The 24,490-nt window shown below is 44.6% G+C and overlaps 1 protein-coding gene across 1 annotated transcript in view; it reads left to right on the top strand.

Moving 5' to 3' along the window:
• Positions 1-24,490, top strand: part of LOC120940468 (sodium-dependent neutral amino acid transporter B(0)AT3-like) — a 172,498-nt gene that overhangs the window by 128,916 nt on the left and 19,092 nt on the right. The window contains exons 9-10 of the mRNA XM_040353349.1: positions 15,037-15,241; positions 22,989-23,148. Of these exons, the coding sequence (XP_040209283.1) occupies positions 15,037-15,241; positions 22,989-23,148 (365 nt within the window). The remainder of the gene's footprint in view (positions 1-15,036; positions 15,242-22,988; positions 23,149-24,490) is intronic.

The following is a 24,490-nucleotide window of genomic DNA, read 5'->3' as shown; positions in this document are numbered from 1 at the left end:
TATATTTTTTTTTCATCTCTTAGGAACTGTAATTACAACATCTCCCTGCTATACTTTTAAGTTTCTACCCATGTGGGAGTTGTGGGTATTCCCATCCTGGGTATCCCACTCATTCTCCTGCATTCTTCATAACATGGATTTAAAATCTAGAAGAAGAGCTAGTGGGATGCCTTACAAATTGCTGAAACCTAATTGAGAAGGTCAGCAGAATCCACAAGAGATTTAAAAAAAACATATGATTACAAACTATGGTCGTCTATGTAATTAAAATGATTTAAGCTGAACTCCTGGCAAACATAAAATTACACAGATGAAATGTAGAAAGAAAAAATTGTTTTACCAGCCAAATTATTTTGTATTTCTGTCCATCCATTCCTGACATTTAAACTAAACATTTAAACATGACACTACTTTTTCTGTTAAAGTTGTGGACTGCGGAGGGTATGCTTTAGTTTCCTCTCTGCATCCCCAGCATGTTGACATGACAGTGAAAGAATAGCAAACAAATAGAGCCATTTCATTGGGGTAGATTCAGATAGGTTAGCTGATCTTTAGATCGCGCCGATTTAACTGCGCACGCGCCGTCTGCGTATTTTCCCGGCGTGCATTGCTCCCAATGACGTCGCTAGGATGTCATTGGTTTCGGCGTGAGCGTAAATTACGTCCATCCGTATCCGCGAATGACTTACGCAAACGACGTAAAAATTCAAAACTCGGCGCGAGAACGACGGCCATACTTAATATAGGATATGCCTCACATAGCAGGGGTAACTATACACCGGAAAAAGCCAAACGCAAGCGACGTAAAAAAAAAACGACGGGCGGGCGTTCGTTTCTGAATCGGCGTAAATGCTCATTAGCATATTCGACGCGTAAAAGACACGGAAGCGCCACCTAGCGGCCGGCCTGGAATTGCAGCCTAAGATCCGACGGTGTAAGTCACTTACACCTGTCGGATCTTAGGCATATCTATGCGTAACTGATTCTATGAATCAGTCGCATAGATACGACAGGCCGGCCTTAGAGATACACGGCGTATCCTATACATTAACATCAAAGGATGGGAGACGCAGCTCTTGATTTTGCTGCTCAGGAGGGGCCCTACAGACCATAGATGCCGTCCTTTAGAGGTTCATCAACGGGTAACTATAGCCGCAACTCATTCCTGTAATTGTTCCTGTAATGGACTGTAATCCAACGGTGAGTCACTTTTCGATTTTGCTTTTTGCCTATCGATGGTCCCTCTGTAAGAAAAATTGGTTATCGGTACTCAGATGGACTGACGAGGTGAGACTATTTCATATTTTTATCCATTTTTTTTTTTGAGAACAAATTTTTTTATCAGCTTTACATAGCCTCAAATATATGATTTTTTGCTTGCAAATCTGTCGTTTTGCCACTTAGCTCCCGATCTGCTAGAAGATCTGCTAGAAGGGAAATATTAGCCTCACTACTTATTTCATTAGTCCGCTATTTAACCGCCGGAACTGTCTGAGTGGTCAGTAGTGGAATAACTGTTCAGGATTGAAAACTCTCATAGCCGATCAATTGGCTGTGACCAGGGCATTTGGGTGGTCGACCATCATCATTTCTGTGCAAGTATCAGAGTATAAGGTATAAGAAATGAGAGGTCGCCCAGTTAGGGGTGCCGTAGTCAACGCCCCAAAATAAGTGCCAGCCCTGGCACTATAAAAAAATATATGACACAAAATACTTCCAAAGACTGTCCTAGTGAAACATCTGGGGCCAAAAGTAGATTATCATCAGGCCAACAAAAAAATGGTCAGAGAAGATATTCTGAAACAGTGTCAATCAGAGAGACAGATGAGGATGTCGCGGAACTACAGGGCGCCACCCATAAAGATTTACCTCCATCAAAAACAGAGTTATTAGAGATGTTTTCACGATTAGAATCATCCATCTCACGAATGGAGCTCTCGTTAAAAAACGAGATATCGATTGTACATGAAGACATGAGTCACCTATTGAGAAGAGTGGAAGAAACTGAAGAAAAACTGGATAATCAAGCAGCAGAGGTGACAGAGTTAAAAATGCAAATGAAGGAATTACAAATGGAACAAAGGAATTTGCGGTACCGAATGGAAGATCAAGAAAACCGTAACCGGAGGAAAAACTTGAGGATCCGCGGTTTACCGGACCAGGAAGGAGAAGATCTCCAAGAAAAACTTGATAAATTATTCGGACACATTTTGGGTAAAATAGAAACGGAAAAAATCAAATTCGAGAGAATTCATAGGATTAGAAAACCGGCGGAATTGGCAGCAGAAATACCCAGAGATGTGATCGCAAGATTTCATAATTTTCAAGATAAAGAACAGATTTGGCAGCGTCTTAAAACCATCAGGCCGGTTACATTTAATGAGACTGATTTACAGATCTTTCCGGACCTTGCTATTGAGACCCTCTCTAGAAGGAGATTATTAAAACCGCTACTCGCACATTTAAAAATTCACAATATCCAATATTCTTGGGGTTACCCAGCGTGTTTAATTGGGAAGAAGGAGGGCAGGTCCGCGACCCTAAGGTTTCCTGAAGAGATGACAAAGTTTTGTAAGAGACTGGAGATTCCATTGATAGAGATACCTGGTTGGAGTGAACCACAGGAGAAGATATCTCCTATACCGGGTCATCAGACATGGCACCTTATGTCACGAAATAAAAGAGGAAAATAATCAAGAAACGATCCGCATAGGATAAATAACCAGAATTGAAAATGATGATGCAAGATGTCGGGGGGTGGGGTGCGGGGGGGATGGGGTGGGGGTTCGGTGGTTGGGGGGGGAGGGTATGGGGGGGGGGGGCCGGGTGGCTTGTGCTCGGGGGGTTGCTGGGGCCCCGGGGCTACTCACCTGCCCCCAGCCCTTGGGTTGGGGGGGTTGGTGGTGACAGTCCTGGATGTAGCCCCACATGCAGAGCTCAACCTCCGGGGCGTGAACCGTAGGGCCGGGTGGAGTAGGTTGGCCACGGATCCATGTGCCTATTTAAGGCCGTAATGCCCCAATTGGTAGGGGAGGGGGGAGGGATAGGGGGAATGGGGTGGTTATAGTGCAGAAGAAGTGGGGGGGGCAAGGGAGAGGGTTCGGGGGGGAATATCTCCGATTATCTGTTTCAGAAATACGTTACCTGTTGAGGTTTTGCCCTGATGCTTATTGGAAAACCTGTCTATACAAGATTAAGATTAATATGTCGCAATCTACAGAGACCTACAATAATAACAATAAAGTAGCGGGAGTGGTTGGGGGGAGATTGACTATCTGGTAGATAGAACAGGAACCTTAAAAATACTCTCATATAATGTACGGGGACTAAACTCCCCTTTAAAAAGGGGCAATATTCTAAGAGAAATAAAACATCTTAAAGCAGATATAGTACTCATACAAGAGACACATATCTCGCAGGAGTCAAATCTTAAAATAAGTTCACCGGAATACCCACTATGGTACTACGGAGACTCACCGACTAAACGGGCAAAGGGAGTTGCCATAGGTTTTGCCAAGGAAGTAAGATTTGTCCTGGGAGAGAGAAAAGCAGATCCCGAGGGGCGGTATCTTTTACTTAGAGGAAAAATAAATGAAGTGGATTATTCTATTGCAAATATTTACTGTCCAAACACGAACTCCATGAGATTTCTTAGGGGGGTCACCGAGATGTTTATGGATTTCAGGATAGGCCGGGTAGTTGTTGCTGGCGACATGAATCTCTGTCTGGATCCAGAAGTCGACTGTACGTCTCGTGTACAGCGGACTGGAGATGCACAAAGAAAATTACTTAAAAAAAAATTACATCAACTTCAACTGATAGATGTTTGGAGAATACAACATCCGAAAACACGGGATTACTCATTCCACTCCGCTGTACACGGGACGTACTCCAGGATCGACTTCTTTTTAGTGGATCATAGCTCACTGGATGTAGTGACAGGTTCGGGAATTGGAATAACTACCCTGTCGGATCATGCGCCAGTTTCAATTAATGTAAAAATCGAGGGAGCTCCGAAAAGTAACACCACATGGAGACTTAACGAGGATTTAATACAGGATGAAGAGGTTGTAGAAAGGATAAAACGGGAATTAGAATGGTATTTCAAGGCAAACTGCTCAGAACATATGCCGGAATCATTAGTTTGGGAGGCTCACAAGGCATACTGATCGCAATAGGATCAGCGAAAAAAAAAGAAAGTAAGAAGAAATACGATGAGTTATATAAAAGTATCTTTGATCTTGAACAGACCCATAAACAAACAGGAGGGCATGAAGCAGAGCGTAATGTTATCCTAAAAAGAGAGGAATTAAGAGATCTTATTGAATATGAAAATAGAGCGGCATTTCATAGACGTAAGAAAGAGAAGTATCAATGGGGAGACTTGTCGGGTAAATTCCTAGCAAAAGGGCTCAAAAACAAACCTAAGGGTAATTTTATAGAAAGCATTCAAACGGGTAAAGGGGGTAAGGTACATACAACATCTGAGATCGCAAGAGTATTTCAAGAATACTATGGGAAGTTATATTCGATATCGCAAGGGGACCCCCCCGAAAAAATTAAAAGGAGAAGTGATAATGCAAAAAAATTCCTAAACAACACAAGTTTAAATAAAATACCCGAGGATAAAATTAGCTTTTTAGAAGAACCTATAACGGAAATGGAAATTCGTAACAATTTAAAGGAGTCACCAAAGGGGAAAAGCCCAGGCCCCGATGGGTTAACAACTGCATATTACCTAAAGTTCAGTGACATTCTGATCCCCAGGATGTGCTCTTATATAAACGGTATTGGTTCAAATTGGGATATTCGCCGAGAGGCATTAGAGGCCGCTATTACAATAATTCCCAAGATAGGTAAAGATCCCTCCTTATGTTCTAGTTTTAGACCCATCTCGCTATTAAATGCGGACGTAAAATTGTTTGCTAAAATCTTAGCCGGGAGAATGAAAATAATCATGAAAGATTTAGTACATACTGATCAAGTAGGCTTTGTCCCTGGGAGGGAAGGTAGGGACAACAGCATCAGAACACTCCTGTTAACACAGATATTAAAAGATAGTAAATCCCCAGGTCTACTCCTGTCTATAGACGCCGAAAAGGCGTTCGACAGGGTAGACTGGGGATTTCTACTGAACACATTGGAGTTCATTGGGATCGGTCCAAAAATGATGGGGTGGATAAATGCTCTGTATAAACACCCAACAGCAAGAGTCAAGGTGAATGGGATACTATCAGGGACTTTTGAGATGTTCAATGGGACCAGACAGGGGTGCCCCCTGTCCCCTCTTTTATTTATCTTATCTTTGGAACCATTGCTGGACGGGATTAGAAATAACCCGGACATCAGGGGGATTCAAACAAATGATGGGGAACATAAACTCGCAGCATTCGCCGACGATATCTTATTATATATAACGAATCCAACTATAACCCTCCCGAATCTATTAAAAACTCTTAAATTGTATGGAGATGTGTCAAATTTCAAAATCAATCCTCTAAAATCAGAAATCCTTAATATTAGCGTGAACGCACAGGACGTACGGAGATATAAGCAAGAGTTTCCATTTATTTGGAAAGATATCGAGATAAAATATTTGGGAGTTAATATCACAGCATCCCCGGAGCTAATTTACCTACAGAATTTTATCCCGTTATTAAATGATATTAAAATTGATTTAAAGAGAATTGCATCTAGACAAAGATCTCTACTAGGGAGAATAAATTGTTTTAAAATGTTTATTCTCCCTAAGATATTATATAAAATTCAAATGTTACCAATCGTATTACCGGGTGCTTACTTTAAAATATTAAAACAGTTATTAAATAGGTTTATATGGCGGAGCAAAAAAACGCGCATAAGTATGGAAATATTAATTAGAGATAAGGAACGTGGTGGTTTGGGGGTACCTGATATCTACACATATTACACGGCTATTCACATGGCACGGGTGGTTGATTGGGTTAGAGATAACAATGAGAAAAGGTGGGTTAGATTAGAAAGTTGCTCAAACAAGTCACTGTTAGGAAAAGAGATTTGGATACCGCCACATTTCAGACAACAAAATACGCACATGCACATGATCACATTGGCATCCATGTCCATATGGGATAGGACACACAAAAAGCACAGATGGGGCTTTAACTCCTCATTAATCCCTCTATTCGACACAAATTTTTTTGCACCAGGGAAAATAGGCCTGTTTGGTAACTGGATTAAAAAACCAGATGCACAATTAAAAGATATATTAAAAGACGGCAAAATTCTTACCTACCAGGAATTAAGTAAAAAAAAAGAATTGTTTGAGCTGAACTGGTGGCGATATATGCAGCTGACGCATTTTGTAGATTCCTTCCCCTCCCCCCGAGGTCAGATAGAAATCTGCTCCCTTTGGAGCGTTTGTGTTTGGCACCAAAAGGAAGAGGCGGGATCTCCTCAATTTACAAAATTTTGATGGGATTGAAAGATCCCGGTTTCCCTCCTTATATTAATAAATGGGAAGAGGAATTGGAAACGGGTAAAACCGAGTTAGAGGTCAGGAAAATATTAAAAAAGACGCATACTAGTTCAACTAACTGTGCATTAATCGAAATGAACTTCAAATGTTTAGCACGGTGGTATATAACCCCGGTCATAGCACACCGTTTTCGAGATGACACCTCCAAATATTGTTGGAGGGGCTGTCTTGAAGTGGGTACTATGTCACATATATGGTGGACCTGTCCAAAAATTAAAACATACTGGAATAACGTATTATTAGTAATTGAGGAGATAACCGGAATTAAAATACCTCCTGATCCATGGGTCTGTCTGTTCCACGGGACAGAAATGTCAACCAAACAGTACATGAGAACTTTACTTCCCCACGTACTAGATGCAGCAAAGAGTCTGATCCCCAAACAATGGAAGGACCCTATGAGTCCAACAGAGAGGAGCTGGTTTTGCAGAATCAATGATATATATTATGCTGAACAGCTCAGGTTCATGGGAGAGGAAGGAGAAGGAGGATTTAAATTAAAATGGCAGGATTGGGTTAATTTTAAACTTTCACCGCGGTATATAGATAGGATGATATAGTGTAAGAAGTATAACGGGCAAAGAGAGATACAATACGAGACAGAATTTCGGAGATAGGGGAGGGCGGAGGGTGGGGTTAAGGGATGAGGGTAGGATGAGGGTCTGTTCGGCTAGGGGAAATTAATGTATTCATTCACATATTTAAGTATTTTTTTTCTCTTTTGTATATTTATTGACATATATTTAAATGCACTTTTGCAATAACAAAATAACCAAAAAAAAAAAAAAAGTTTCCCACCATGATGTGAACTAAGGAGACTGCGAATGAACGCAAATTGATTAAGTCTCCTGATAGTTCTCTGAGGCGGAACAAAAAAAAAAAAAAAAAAAAAAAAAAAGGAGATACGCCGTCGTATCTCCTATCTGAATCTGGGCCTCTGTCTCATTCACAGAGGCCCATACAGCATGTATGAGGTATTTGTTTACATGTCTGGAGCTGCTTGATTGGGCATGCAGGCAGCCTTTAAAAGCAAATGGAGATGCAGCCACTGTATGGACATACTGGCACATCCAAGTTTGAAAGGCCTGCAGGGGCGGATGCATGGCCTTGAAAACACTATGGCCTGGATTCACGTAGCACTTACGCCGACGTATCTACAGATACGCCGCGTAAGTGTAAATGTGCGCCGTCGTATCTATGCGCCGTGCCCATAGAATTAGATACGCCTGAAAATAGGCTTCCTCCGACCGACGTAACTTTCCTACGCCGGCGTATCTTGGGCGCATATTTACGTTGGCCGCCTCATTGGAAATATGCAAATGAGTGAGATACGCCGATTCACGAACGTACTTGTGCCCGGCGCATTCTTATACGCGGTTTACGTAAGTCGTACGTCCGGCGTAAAGTTAAGCCTCATAAAACAGGTGTAGGTCATGTTAAGGTATGGACCAGGTAACAGCCGTCGTATTTTACGTAGTTTACGTAGTAGTACGTGAATATGGCTGGGCGTAGGTTACGTTCACGTCGTAGACAGTGATTTGACGTATCTTAGGGAGTATTTCCGACGTGATTCTGAGCATGCGCATTGGGATGCTTCCACGGGACGGCGCATGCGCCGTTCGTTCGGCCCATCATTTGCATGGGGTCACGCTTCATTTAAATGGATCACGCCCACCTCCACCTACTTTGAATTAGACCGGCTTACGCCGAAGAATTTACATTACGCTAGCGCAACGTTGGGAGCAAGTGCTTTGCGAATACTGTGCTCGCCGCTCTGCGCTACGTCGGCGTAGCGTATATTCGATACGCTACGCCGGCATAACTATGCGCCGAGGTACGAGAATCCGGGCCACTGTCTGCATTTGGGGCCATGCAGCTCTCCCTGCTGGCCTGTCAAACTGGGATGTGCAGGTATACCCATACAGCTGCTGCATCTCAATTCAATTGTATAGGCAGCCTGCAAGCAGCTCCAGACATGTACGTAAACACCTCAATCTTGCTGTACTTGCCCTTGTGAATGTGTGAATGACGACTTAGTGCTGCTGTACAAAGGATTTCAAGAGGCTAACAGCAAGTCAAATTTTAGTTCAGGTTCTTACACTGGATGTACTTATAAATTATAGTTTTAATGACTTATAAAACAATACTTAGCTACATTCATTTGTATATTTTAGATCTGCTGGGAGCTCGAGCTTGTAAGCAGGTGCTTACAAAATGGTCTTGTGTTAAAAGGTTTTTCTTCTGTTGTGGTATATGCTTATTTCAACTGTATTTATGTGCAAAAGCCATTGTAAACGTATGACACTGTCTCCTTGGTTAACCTGTGAGTTTGTGGTTTCTGAGAAGGAAGGGTTATTGCTGCTGGCCAGGTTTTTCCACTCTTTTCAGGAAGGTAACTGTCCCCTACAGGTCATTTCATGAAAATAGGGGCTCATGGTGCCCTGGAGAGGTTGTTTAAGGGAAAGTCTGCCAAAATGTAGCCATTAGTCTATTGGCTTGTACCACCCCTTGGGGGGAGCCCAGTCATGGTTCCCAATGGGGTAGGAAGCCTATGGACTTCTAATACCTGTTACTTATGAATTATTGCTACCTCATGTGGATTTACTGCCAGTTATGGAGTCTTGCATTGGAAAGGACTCTTGTATGGATTTTACTACCTAAACAAAGTATGACTACCTCATGGCACAATATTCAAGGGCACTTAGAGAGCTTTGTTAGGGATGTGTTGAAGATGTTATCAAGTGTAGCATTACCCCGTAAGGGCTTCTAATAGACTCTATACCCCACTGATTACCTTGACTCTGCAAGTCCTCCCTTACCTCTGACACCCTGGGTTCTGTCATGTCACCAGCTGTGGTAGTAAATAAAGACTCACACAATATTAAAGTAACAACTCAGATATGTGTACTGTAATATCAAAACAAAAGATACATGTACTGTATATATCAACTTTGTTCCAAATGTAAATGCTTATAGAATAAACACAGTATATTAATGTAAAGGCCCCTTAATTGTGAATACACACAAATATTAACTCAATACAAGAATCTATGTGAACAGGTTGACTGGAGAGTAAATATCTGGCACTGTATTGTAGGTGTCAGATGTCTGTCTCCCTTCTATCTCCTCCACCCACAGGACGCAATCCTGCACAATATAAACAGTATAAACAATATTGTATTCAAAAGGATGACTCTTCTGGAGTTCAATGCAATAGAGTTGATGGGAGGAGAGAATTATAAAAAGGGAGAGGAAAGGTATTCCAAGAAATCCAGATGTCTTCAGCTAGCCTCTTTATGTTGTAAAAGAAGAAATCCAAAATTACACATTGTAAAAGAGTTAGCAAAGCAGTGATTTATCCTGGTATTAGTGCAAATTTCGTATTTTATGAGCCTAAAGATGTCATAAAATGTGACTACTGAAATCAGTAAGGTGTACTGAGCACAGGCATCTGCTTGCTGTGTCCGTTAAAAGAGGATGCAACTCCTGTGGAACTGCAAGTACCACCTGCTAAACTGTGTGGGTGATATCTAACAGCAGTGTCCTTAATTATAACATGGGCAGCCCGCTCACCACTTTGGATCTCTGATGGATTAGATGACTGTATAAATGATGAGAAGACTCCAGCCAGGCTTTCTGTGTCTTGTCTTTGCTTTGTGTAATGGGGGCCGTCGCGCCACTCTGCAGCTCACTGGATCCTGAATTGCAGATGCCTCCGGAGGACATGGAACACCCTCCTGTCCACAGCGCTGAAGAGCGATGCTGTCCACAGAGATCCCTCTGGGCGTAGCTATCCGGCTCCCCGATGTGTAGGCTGAAAATCGTCAACAAACCCCCTGTCAAACATCTACTGATACGCCGGCGTAATTTTAAATTTCCCGCGTCGTATCTTTGTTTTGAATCCTCAAAACAAGATGCGACGGCATCTGGTATCGATCCGACAGGCGTACGTCTTCGTTCGCCGTCGGATCTAAGATGCAATTTTTCGGCGACCGCTAGGTGGTGTTCCCATTGAAATCTGCGTTGAGTATGCAAATGAGCTATTTACGGCGATCCACGAACGTACGCAGGCCCGTCGCTTTTTTTTCCGTCGTTTGCGTTCGGCTTTTTCCGGCGTCAAGTTAAAACTGCTATACTGAGGCGTACTCAATGTTAAGTATGGCCGTCCTTTCCGCGTACAATTTTGAATTTTTTACGTTGTTTGCGTAAGTCGTTCGAATAGGAATTTGAGTAGAATGACGTCACCGTTGTAAGCATTGGCGGGTTCCGGTTTAATTTCGAGCATGCGCACTGGGATACCCCCAGGGACGGCGCATGCGCAGTTAAAAAAACGCTGTTTACGTCGGGTCACGACGTATTAACAAAAAACACGCCCCTATCACTCCTATTTGAATTCCGCGCCCTTACGCCGCAACAGATACACTACGCCGCCGTAACTTACAGCGCAAATTCGTTAAGGATTCGAAACAAAGCCAAGTAAGTTACAGCGGCGTAGTGTATCTTAGATACGCTACGCCTGGTGCAATAATGCACCATTGTACGAGGATCTACCCCCTTCTCTCTTTCTCCTGAGTAGAAATGGATCTCCAAATTGCATCAACCTGCATAGGTTCAGCTGTGTCAGAATCTGGAGAAACTCTTGGATCCTTCTGAACAAATTGAATAGCAGGAAAACGCATGCCACCATTACTTCCAAACATTCTCAGTCTCTCCTTCCTCCTTTCTGTAAGTCTTTGATCAATTTGGATACATAGTTGGATGAAGGCCTCAGGATCATTAAGAGTCTCCACTCTGGCAAGTTCATCTTTTACCTGTTCAGAAAGCCCTTGGCGGTACTAACTTTTTTGCACTGCTAGGATCCAAGTGGTATCTGTGATCCAACGTCTAAATTCAGCTGTGTACTCAGCAACAGAACGTTTACCCTGCCATAAACTATGCAACTTTGCTTCAGCATTAGCACAGCGATTAGGATCCTCAAAAACCTGATTCATCGCAGCCTCAAAAGTCAGGAGGTTGATAACAAACATTACCTTCTGTTTTTCAGAAATGAACGCAGCAGTTCGCATTTGGAAATATATGTGACACTGGTTAAGAAAACATCTGTAATGGTGGCGATGACCCTTAAACTTGGGTCGGTGAGGCATTTGTGCATTAGCGTCATCTCGGGATAGTAGGTCCAGCAATTGTTTTTGCAGAGCATGGATCTCTTCATGTTTCCCTTTCACCACATTTTCCTGTCCGGCAAATTTTTCTTGGTAGGGGACACCAAACTCCTGCAGCTTCGCAATTTGCTGCCTGAAAGGAGCCATGGCATTTGCTATAGCGGCTTCCATGTTTTAGGCCAGGTTATTCTGTCAGGATCAGACGTCGGGCTTGCAGGACAGGTATACAGGCAGTCACTTCTGGCCGATGACACAGGCTCACCTGAGGTGCAGAGTCTAAATACTAGCCAGTGTTCACCAGAGCTCCTGATGGTGGAGATGGATTTAGCTGCGTGCTAGTACCAGGTCGCAGTCCTCGAGTTTTCCCCAGCAGGGTGTGAGCAAGCCGGGGTCCAGTAGCAGATGAGTAGATAAGGGTTAAATAGCAGCATGGTCAGTAAACAAGCCAAAAGGTCGGTAACGAGCAGTTGCAGGTTGGGATCAGGCAGTAGAGTAGTCAAGTAACAAGCCAAGGGTCAATCACAAGTGGTAAAAAAATACAGATGGGAGCAGGGAAGTCCAGAGCAAGGCACTGGCTGAGAAGGCACAATAACCTGGCAAATAGGTAGTGCTGAAACAAGGTTTTTATAGGAAGTTCATGGGAGGAGCAAGGAGTTCAAGGTTTAATAGCAATCAAGACACAAGGCAGAGTTGTCCAATGGATCAGATAGGATTGTCCATCAGATCAGGCAGGGAGCTGTCCAGCATCCCAGATAGCTCAGTGGGAAGAGTTGACGCTAGACACATAAAAAGTCCCAGGTTCAAGCCCAGGTCTGTCATGTCACCAGCTGTGGTAGTAGAGACTCACACAATATTAAACAAACAACTCAGATATGTTTACTGTATTATCAAGATACATGTATATATCAACTTTTAGTCTATTAATGTTAATGCCCCTTAATTGTGAATACATACAAATATTAACTCAATACAAGAACCTATGTTGATAGGAGAGTAAACATCTGGCACTGTATTGTAGGTGTCAGATGTCTCCCTTCCATCTCCTCAACCCACCGGCTGGCAATCCTGTACAATATAAACAGTTTAAACAATATTGTATTCAAAAGGAATCCTCCCTTCTGCAGTTCAATGCAATAGAGTGGATGGGAGGAGAGAATTATAAAAAGGGAGAGGAAAGGTATTCCAAGAAATCCAGATGTCTTCAGCTAGCCTCTTTATGTTGTAAAAGAAGAAATCCAAAATGACAAATTGTAATAGGGTTAGCAAAGCTGTGATTTATCCTGGTATTAATGCAACTTTCTTATTTCATGAGCCTAAAGGTGTCATATAATGTGACTACTGAAATCAGTAAAGTGTACTGAGCACAGACATCTGCTTGCTGTGTCCATTATAAAAGAGGATTCAACTCCTGTGGAACTACAAGTACCACCTGCTAAACTGTGTGGGTGATGTCTAACAGCAGTGTTCTTAATTATAACATGGGCTATGCCCGCTAACTACTCTGGATATCAGATGGATTAGATGACTGTATAAATGATGAGAAGACTCCAGCCGGAACTCTCTCTGTGTCTTGTCTTTGCTTTTTTGTAATGGCGGACGCCACCCCACGCTGCAGCTCACTGGATCCTGAATTGCAGGTGCCTCTGGATGACACAGAACACCCTCCGGTCCACTGCATTGAAGATCAATGCTGTCCGCAGAGATCCCTCTGGGTGTAGCTATCCGGCTCCCCGATGTGTAGGCCGCAAATCATCAGCAAACGCCCTGTCACACAGACCTCTTGCTGGCAGAGTCAAAACGGTGTCCAGAGAGAACGATCTAGGCCGCACCAGCACCTTTTATATCATCTCCTAGCAGTCTGTTCGGTTTACTCAGCATTCTGTTCCCTGTAGTTCAGATCAGTCCTGCTGGTAGAGTCACTTCAGCATTCTGAACTACACATCCCATGATGCTTTGCTCTATATCCTTACACAGCAAGAAAGGAAATTCAAACATAGAGTCCAGTAAACACTAGAGGAAGCCAACGCTGCAGTAACAACACAGAATATGTCTCTAACTTGTGAGCATAATAGCTAACTTTGGCTACACAAGTATTGTTCAAATATCTAATTTAACTACTTCAGTGAAAAAAAATCTTTATTGTTCCTTTAAATTGCATTGTCTGAAGTCTTCAAAGATGTGCATTAAAGGTATATCCAAAGAACCGGGCTTAAAACAGAGGACAGTTAGAGAAGATACAGTACATAGGTCTAATGAGCAGAGAAGCTGTCCTAAGGAGGCTATCTTGCCTTTGCAAAGGACTACAGTGTTTGTGTCACTTGCTTAAGTATCCAATCAGCCAGGAAAAGGGTGACATGGCAAGAGTGATGGATATTCTGGTGAGGGTTGTTATGCTTGACCCCTTCACTAGTGACTGGTTCCCCGCATAATGAGACTTTGATTTTTGATTTTGTGACACAGAGGGCCAGATTCACAAAAGAGATACAACGGCGTATCTTCTGATACGCCGTCGTATCTCTGAGATCCGCCCGTCGTAACTATGCGCCTGATTCATAGAATCAGGTTACGCATAGATCTCACAAAGATCCGACAGGTGTAATTGACTTACACTGTCGGATCTTAGGCTGCAATTCTAGGCCGACCGCTAGGTGGCGATTCCATTGCGGTCGGCGTAGAATATGCAAATGACTAGTTACGCCGATTCACCAACGTATGCTTTGCCCGTCGCTCTAAATTTACGTTGTTTCCGTCGAGATACGCGGCGTAAAACTAAGGCTGCCCTCTAGGTGGTCTAGCCAATGTTAAGTATGGCCGTCGTTCCCGCGTCGAAATTTGAAAATTCACGTCGTTTGCGTAAGTCGTCCGTGAATTGCACTGGACGCCATTTACGTTAACGTCGAAACCAATGACGTCCTTGCGACGTCATTTAGCGCAATGCACGTTGGGTAATTTTAGGGACGGAACATGCGCAGTACGTTCGGCACGGGAACGCGCCTAATTTAAATAGTGCCCGCCCCATTTGAATTAGGTGGGCTTGCGCCGGGCGGATTTACACTACGCCTCTGCAAGTTTACAGGCAAGTGCTTTGTGAATCAAGCACTTACGCTGTAAACTTGCGGCGGTGTAACGTAAATGGGATACGTTACGCCGCCGCAGCGTAGCCGGATTCTATGTGAATCTGGCCCAGAATGTCCAGAGACCTAGTCTGGAGTCATGGAGAGAGAGAAAGATGTAGTAGGGGCACAAGGAGAAGAACAAGCATTTGTGTCTCTTGCCACCTTACTTTCTAAGCATTCCATTAGGAATCAGTATGATCAGTATCTACCTGTATAATATAGAATATTTTTTCTCTTGTAGAGCGTTTCTGGCACTGGTTTGGCATTCATTGTCTTTACTGAAGCAATTATTCAAATGCCAGGTTCCCAAGTGTGGGCTGTTCTCTTCTTCATAATGTTATTTACCCTTGGTCTGTCTTCAATGTTTGGAAACGTGGAGGGAGTACTGACACCTATATTGGACCTTAAAATATTTCCAAAGTCTGTTCCAGTGGAGGCTATTTCAGGTAAATTTATGAAATAGACACGATATATGTTTTTTCTAAAAGTGCATTGTGTCATCCATTATATATTTCAATGCAGTTTGTCCTGCAGTGAACAAAGGTAGGGTATGTGGTCTACAATGGCAACAATGCTGCATATGCCTTTTCACATTGTTGCCAAAGCTTCTTAAAAGTTTCATATCTTCTCTAAAATTGTCTTCCACATATCAGTTCAGCACTTTTATTTAAAGGTACCCTTAAAGGGGTTGTAAAGGATTTTTTTTCCCTAAACAGCTTCCTTTACCTTAGTGCAGTCCTCCTTCACTTACCTCATCCTTCTATTTTGCTTTTAAATGTCCTTATTTCTTCTGAGAAATCCTCACTTCCTGTTCTTCTGTCTGTAACTCACCACCATAATGGGAGGCTTTCTCCCTGGTGTGGAGAAAGCCTCTTGAGGGGGGAGGGGGCAAGCAGGCAAGTCAGGACACTCTCTACTTTGCAGATAGAGAAAGGAGCTGTGTGTTAGTGGGCTACCTGACACTCCTGCTCGCCCCCTCCCCCCTCAAGAGGCTTTCTCCACACCAGGGAGAAAGCCTTGCATTACTGTGTGTAGTTACAGACAGAAGAACAGGAAGTGAGGATTTCTCAGAAGAAATAAGGACATTTAAAAGCAAAATGGAAGGATGAGGTAAGTGAAGGAGGACTGCACTAAGGTAAAGGAAGCTATTTAGGGAAAAACATGTTTTCCTTTACAACCCCTTTAAAGTATATGTGAACTCTTAACTTATAAAACAACCCATTCAGTTTAAAATCAAAATTCAAAACATTGGTGTGTGTGTGTGTATATAAATACAAAACAATCAGTGGGGCTGATTAACCACTTCAGCCCCGGACCATATTGCTTGTCAATGACCGGGCCACTTTTTGCGATTCGGCACTGCGACGTGGCTTCCAAACAAAATTGGCGTCCTTTTTTTCCCACAAATAGAGCTTTCTTTTGGTTGTATTTGATCACCTCTGCGGTTTTTATTTTTTGCGCTATAAACAAAAATAGATCGTCAATTTTGAAAAAAAAATAATATTTTTTTTACTTTTTGCTGTAATAAATATCCCCAAAAATATATAAAAAAAACTTTTTTTTTCCTCAGTTTAGGCCGATACGTATTCTCCTACATATTTTTCGTAAAAAAATGTGCAGTAAGCGTTTATTGATTGGTTTGCGCAAAAGTTATAGCGTCTACAAAATAGGGCATATTTTTATGGCATTTTTATTAATATTTTTCTTTTACTAGTAATGGCGGCGATCAGCCATTTTTATGGGTACTGCGACCTTGTGGCGGACACTTCGGACACTTTTGACACATTTTTGGGCCCATTGGCATTTTTATAGCGATCAGTGCTCTAAAAATGCATTGATTACTATAAAAATGCCACTGGCAGGGAAGGGGTTAACACTAGGAGGCAAGGAAGGGGTTAATTATGTTCCCTGTGTGTGTTCTAACTGAAGGGGGGGTGGGACTGACTTGGGGAAATGACTGATCACTGTTCATACATTGTATGAACAGATGATCAGGTATTTCTCCCCCTGACAGGACCGGGAGCTGTGTGTTTACACACACAGCTCCCGGTTCTCGCTCTGTAACGAGCGATCGCAGGTGCCCGGCGGTGATCGCACCCGCCGGGCACATGCGTCAGGACCAGGGGTGAGCAGGCGGCGCACGCGCCCCCTATTGGCTGAATCGCGAGATGACGAATAGCTACGTGATCTCGCGCAGCCGAGCCAACCTGCCGCCGTATAACTGTTATACGGCGGCTGGTCGGCAAGCGGTTAAAGACCTCCCCATGCAGCTTTGCAGCTGCTATATGGAAGGCTGATCAGAACTATGACAGCTCTGCTTGACCCAATTAGAGCTTTCTTTTGGCGGTATTCAATCACCACTGAGTTGTTTTTTTTTTTTTTTTGCGCTATAAATAAAAAAAGACCGAAAATATAGTAAAAATTTTAACATTATAAAAATTTTCAAATTAGTAATTTATTTTCATAAATTTTGGACGATATTTATAGTGCTACATATCTATGGTAAAAATAACCAACATTTGTGTAAATTATTTGGTCTGTGTGAAAGTTAGAGAGTCTACAAGCTATGGTGCCAATCACTAAAAATTGATCACACCTGATATACTGACGGCCTATCTAATTTCTTGAGACCCTAACATGCCAAAAAAGTACAAATACCCCCCAAATGACCCCTTTTTAGAAAGCAGACATTCCAAAAGTATTTAGTAGGAGACATGGTGAGTTTTTTTAAGTTTTTCCACAATTCTTTGCAAAAAAAAATGTTTATTCCCCCACACACAAAATGTCATATTAACAGGTTATTTCTCTCACAAGACCTTTGCATACCACAAATGACACCCCAAAACACATTTTGCTGCTCCTCCTGAGTATGGCGATAGCACACATGTGAGACTTTTTTTACAGCCTTGGCACATACAGAGGTCCAACATGCAGGACATAAGCAGGTGTTCTAGGGACAAAAATTGCACATTTAGGGCCAGATCCACAAAAACCTGACGTAACTTAAAAAATCCAATTTAAGTTACACTGGCTTAAAGTTTCTACCTAAGTGCCTGATCCACAAAGCACTTATCTAGAAATTTCAGGCTGTGTAACTAAAATTCCGCCGGCGCAAGGCGTTCCTATTCAAATGGGGCGAGTCCCATTTAAATGAGGCGCGCTCCCGCGCCGGCCGTACTGCGCATGCGCGTCGGCCGTACTGCGCATGCGCGAAGTTACGTTACGCCGAGTTTTGAGGATCGCGACGGCTTAAAGTTGCGTCGGGGAAAAAAAAAATGACAGCGGCATGCATTCCTGAGGGAGAACTCCATGCCAATTTTCAAAGAAAAAACCGGCATGGGTTCCCCCCCCAGGAGCATACCAGGTCCTTAGGTCTGGCATGGGTTGTAAGGAGACCCCCCCACGCCGAAAAATTGACGTAGGGGGTCCCCCTACAATCCATACCAGACCCGTATCCAAAGCACGGTACCCGGCCGGCCAGGAAGGGAGTGGGGACGAGCGAGCGCCCCCCCCCCCTCCTGAGCCGTGCCAGGCCGCGTGCCCTCAACATGGGGGGGTTGGGTGCTCTGGGGCAGGGGGGCGCACTGCGGGCCCCCCCACCCCAGAGCACCCTGTCCCCATGTTGATGAGGACAGGACCTCTTCCCGACAACCCTTGCCATTGGTTGTCGGGGTCTGCGGGCGGAGGCTTATCGGAATCTGGGAGTCCCCTTTAATAAGGGGGCCCCCAGATACCGGCCCCCCACCCTAAGTGAATGGATATGGGGTACATCGTACCCCTATCCATTCACCTGGAGGCAAAAAGTAAAAGTTAATAAACACACAACACAAGGCTTTTTAAAATATTTTATTATTCTGCTCCGGACGCCCCCCCTGTCTTCGTTATTAGCTCAATTACCAGGGGGGGCTTCTTCTTCCGCTCTCCGGGGGTCTTCTTCCACTCTCCGGGGGTCTTCCGCTCTCCGGGGGGGCTTCTCCGGACTCCGGGGGGGCTTCTCCGGACTCCGGGGGGCTTCTTCCATCTTCTCCCCTCTTCCGCTCTTGACTCGGCGAACCCCCCGGTTCTTCTGCAGCTCTCCGGTGCCTTCTTCTTCAGCGCTGGCTGCCTGCTATCTTTGTGTGTTAGCTCGATTTCAAACAGGCAGCCGGCGCGGTCTTCTGTGACGCCAGGGTCTTCTGGTCTTCTGTTCTTCCGATGTTGTCTCGTGGCCTGTTGTCGCTGTAATGATGGAAGCGCGCCTTGCATCCCATTTATATAGGCATCACCGTCCCATCATGCTCCGGTAGGTACCCACGTGGTGGGTGCACGTGGGTAGGCACCCACCACGTGGGTACCTGCCGGAGCATGATGGGACGGTGATGCCTATATAAATGGGATGCAAGGCGCGCTTCCATCATTACAGCGACAACAGGCGACGAGACAACATCGGAAGAACAGAAGACCAGAAGACCCTGACGCCACAGAAGACCGCGCCGGCTGCCTGTTTGAAATCGAGCTAACACACAAAGATAGCAGGCAGCCAGCGCTGAAGAAGAAGGCACCGGAGAGCTGCAGAAGAACCGGGGTTCGCCGAGTCAAGAGCGGAAGAGGGGAGAAGATGGAAGAAGCCCCCCGGAGTCCGGAGAAGCCCCCCCGGAGTCCGGAGAAGCCCCCCCGGAGAGCGGAAGACCCCCGGAGAGTGGAAGAAGACCCCCGGAGAGCGGAAGAAGAAGCCCCCCCTGGTAATTGAGCTAATAACGAAGACAGGGGGGGCGTCCGGAGCAGAATAATAAAATATTTTAAAAAGCCTTGTGTTGTGTGTTTATTAACTTTTACTTTTTGCCTCCAGGTGAATGGATAGGGGTACGATGTACCCCATATCCATTCACTTAGGGTGGGGGGCCGGTATCTGGGGGCCCCCTTATTAAAGGGGACTCCCAGATTCCGATAAGCCTCCGCCCGCAGACCCCGACAACCAATGGCAAGGGTTGTCGGGAAGAGGTCCTGTCCTCATCAACATGGGGACAGGGTGCTCTGGGGTGGGGGGGCCCGCAGTGCGCCCCCCTGCCCCAGAGCACCCAACCCCCCCATGTTGAGGGCACGCGGCCTGGCACGGCTCAGGAGGGGGGGGGCGCTCGCTCGTCCCCACTCCCTTCCTGGCCGGCCGGGTAGCGTGCTTTGGATACGGGTCTGGTATGGATTGTAGGGGGACCCCCTACGTCAATTTTTCGGCGTAGGGGGGGTCCCCTTACAACCCATACCAGACCTAAGGGCCTGGTATGCTCCTGGGGGGGAACCCATGCCGGTTTTGTTTTTTACAAATTGACGTGGAGTTCTCCCTCGGGAAAGCATACCAAATGCCGTCGCTGCAATGGGCCTTTACAAGGTGTGACTAACTTTACACTTTGTAAAACGAGCCCTAATTTTACACTTGCAAAATAACACTTACGGCGCAAAAAAGAAGCTAGAAAGCTTTGTGGATCGCCTTAAGTGCTAATTTGCATACTAGCAACGGCATTTCGACTCGAAATGCCCCCAGCGGCGGATGCGGTACTGCATCCTAAAATTAGGCAGTGTAAATCAATTACACATGCCGGATCTTCTGTGTAACTTTGGAAAAAGCCTTTTGAGGATCGTTTCCAAAGTTACACACAGACTGAACAGCACTTAAGTCGGAGTATCTCTTTTGAGGATCTGGCCCATAATTTCTTGACTACCTATTACACTTTTGAAGGCCCTGGAGCACCAGAAATATGGAAACGCCCACAAAATGACCCCATTTTGGAAAGAAAACACCCCAATGTATAATCTACAAGACACAATGGCCCGGATTCAGAAAGGACTTACGCCGACGTATCTTCTGATACGCCGCGTAAGTCCACGGATGCGCAGTCGTATCTATGCGCCTTATTCAGCAAACAAGATACGCCTGAATTTTGGCTTCATATGACCGACGTAAGTCTCCTACCCCGTCGTATCTTGGGCGCATATTTACGCTGGCCGCAAGGGGCACTTACATTGATTTACGCGTCGAATATGTAAATGACCAAGATACGCCGATTCACAAACGTACTTACGCCCGTCGCAGTAGTCTACGCCGTTTACGTAAGACGTACGTCCGGCGTAAAGTTATTCCACATAAAGTAGGGGTAAGTCATGTTAGGGTATGGACCAGGGAACAGCCGTCGTATTTTACGTCGTTTACGTAAGTGGTACGTGAATGGGGCTGGGCGTAGGTTACTTTCACGTCGTAGGCATTGAGCCGTCGTATCTTAGGGAGTATATGCGACGTGATTCTGAGCATGCGCACGCATGCGCCGTTCGTTTGCCCCTTCATTTACATGGGGTCACGGTTAATTTAAATGTATCACGCCCACTACCTTCCTACTTTGAATAAGGCAGGCTTACGCTGGCCAATTTACATTAAGCCGGCGCAAGTTTGGGAGCGAGTGCTTTGTGAATACTGCACTTGCCTCTCAGAGATGCGCCGATCTACGTGAATCCGGCTAAATGAGTCTTCTGAGCATTGATGTGGCAAGGATGAGCACTGATGTGGCATGGATGTGGCATGGATGAGTACTGATGCGGGATGGATGTGGCACGGATGAGTACTGATGTGGCATGTATGTGGCACAGATGAGCGCTGATGTGGCATGTATGTGGCACAGGTGAGTACTGATATGGCATGGATGTGGTATAGATGTGGCATGGATGAGTACTGATGTGGCATGGATGAGCACTGATGTGGCACGATCTGGGCATAGATGAGCATGATTGTGTCATGGCTGGGCATGGATGAGCATGGATGGGCACAGTCAGATGAGCATGGCTGGGCATGAATGAGCATTGATGAGCCTGGTTGGGCATAGATGAGCACAGATGGGCATGATGGCTGGGCATGGATGAGCATGGATGAGGATGGATGGGCATGAATGACCTTTGCTGGGCACAGATGAGCATGGCTGGGCATGGATGAGCATGGCTGGGCAAAAAATGAGCATGGCTGGGCATGAATAAGCATAAATGAGGCATGGATGAGGCTGAATGGGCACAGATCAGCGCTGTGGGCGGCACTTCACATTCAGCCCACAAGCGCTGCTGCATCGACTCCATCCTCTCCTCACATGCTGTACCGATCGGTGTGAGGAGAGGGGAGGAGTTGAAGCGCATATGCGCCGGCTTGTTTTGCAAGTGATTACTTCATCATTGGTAAAGGGCCGCTGTCATTGGCCCTTTACACAGATCTGGAAGACCCGGCTATCACAGACAGTGTGCGTGCTCCAGGGGGCGCGTGGGAAGCGGGGGTTCTGAAGGACCTCCCTGGATGCCCTCCCAAAAGGTCGGCAAGTGGTTAAAGTGATTATAAATGACCACCTTGTAAAACACAACCCATTCAGTATAATATGGAAATGAAAGGCAAAACATTTTTCTATAGATATATAAAAGAGAAAGAAGGTATTTATAAAAAAAATTATATACGTGATCATATTCCCTATGTTCTCAACTGTATCAGTGCTGGAGGAGAGGAAAAGTAGCAGCACACTGAGCTTCCCAGTGACCAGCTGTGCAGTGGGGGGGGGGGGACAAGTCTGATCATTGGAGGAAACTACTCTGAGTTCCCAGGGTAGCTAGAGAACTGACCACTGTGTATTCTCCTGCTTAGTGTGGTCAATTGTTAATAGGAAAGCAAGAGGGCTAGCAAGAACAGCAGGGATTTCACGAAAATAAAGAGGTTACTAACAATACGAACATTTTCGTACGACAGATAACAACTTCAGAAGTGACGTAATGTGTTGAAATGTTTTGTATGTGTTCTTTTGTTTCTGAGCATGCGTTATCTTGCTCATACGATCTTTGTCGTACGAAAACAGTACTAATTAAATGTAAATCGGACATTGAGTCAAAAATGTTATAGTCTGCACATCCAGCTGTTGTCTGACAAAAGACAGAATCGGCTGTCGAAAGCACCATACGAACAATCCGAATATCGGCAGATTGTTAGTCGCACAAAATTTTACTTATAATTTTCGTATCATGTGTAAGGGCCTTTAGTCTGAGATCCCTTTCTGTGTCTTTCTACATTCCCCCTCGAAAAATTGGACTGATCCTTGCAAACTATACTTTGGTAGACCTATTGCAGCTCATCATCAATTGACTTGGAAGTTGACAAGTTTATAATAAGGCTTTAATGCCTCTGTTTTTTATCTCCTCTAGGCTTAATCTGCTTGATATCGTTTGGACTTTCTCTTATTTTTACAATGAGATCTGGAAATTATTGGCTTCAAATTTTTGACACCTTTACAGGTTCCTTGACACTTCTTATAGTTGCATTTTTTGAAGTAATTGCTGTTTCATATGTGTATGGAATTGAAAGGTAAACAGATTGCAACTTTTCACGTACTTATGTATCTTAAATTGCTCGCTTTGATATAAAAATACAGAGGATTGAGAGAAAGTTTGGCAGCTTTCCCTATACTGTCCCTATACTAACACTATGGCTGCTCTGCTGCCCTTCCCCAACCTTTTGAGTGGGATGGCTTACCCAAAATATGGCTGCTCTGCTGCCCATCCCCAACCTTTTGAGTGGGATGGCTTACCCAAATAGTTCGAAGGCTATGCAGTGCATTATGGTTCTTAGAAAATGATCCCAGGTGATTCAGTACATAAATCTATTGGGACCGTGGATCTCAAATTTACATAATCACTATTCGTACTGAATATTTGTGGAATATCCATTTTCATAGTTGCCAACATTGTAAAAAAAAATGTATAGGGACACTTTTTTTGCCTGTAGGCGGGGTCTTTTTAGAATTAGGAAGCGGGGCATTTGTATGTAGTGGCATAGCGAAAAAGAAAATGTGTCGGGGAAATGGGCGTGGTTTCATTAAATGGTGGGTGTGGCTTAAAGGGCATGGTTCTAAGGGGATGTGGTTAGAGTCTGAGATGAACGAGGGATGGAGGGAGAGAGAGATGGAAGGACAGCAGGCCCAGGTCCTACACCACAATAGAAATATGTGTATTCCAGAATGTTAAATAATCAGCAGATAAAGATACTCCAAACACCTGGTGTTAGTGCTTCAATCATCCCGACACCATGGTTGTTATGGTGTCAGGATGTTTGAAGAACATTATTTATATTATTACATTGTAATACAAAATTAAATCATTCAACTCACCATAATGCCCCCAGTGGAGTCCGTTCTTACATCAGGTGCCCCCAGCAGAGTCCCTTCTTACATCTGTGTGTCCCTGGCAGCAGAGCCCTCCTTCATGCCACATCTGTCCCCTTCAGCTAGTCAGTTCCCGACTTTCTCATGTGTTCACTGGAGAAAGGAGGGGCCTCTGGCCCGTGCAACCAATCGCCTTCGGTGTACAAGAGAATTGTCCACTTGTATACTGAAGAGAGAAGCCGATTGGCTGTCCCTCCCCTCTCCACTGAACACAGGGGATTAATCCTCACGGCAGCCAACTTTTTGTAGCCCACCGGCCGTTTTGCTAAAACATTCCTGATTTTCCCAAGACAAAAGCAAAATCCCAGGAATTTAATCGGGACAAGCTCTGATCGGGACAAGGGTCCCAAAATCAGGATTGTCCCAGGAAAATCGGGACTGTTGGCAAGTATGCACTTTAAGTGAAGCACTACTTGAAGGCAATATATTTCTCTCTGTGGTATTGAAACAACAGGGCTCAGTTAATTGTTTTAATCTGGAAACAAT

Source organism: Rana temporaria, chromosome 5, assembly GCF_905171775.1.
Source record: "Rana temporaria chromosome 5, aRanTem1.1, whole genome shotgun sequence".
NCBI lineage: Eukaryota > Metazoa > Chordata > Amphibia > Anura > Ranidae > Rana > Rana temporaria.
Note: the sequence above shows the minus strand (reverse complement) of the source record. Positions and strands in the feature narration are given on the sequence as shown.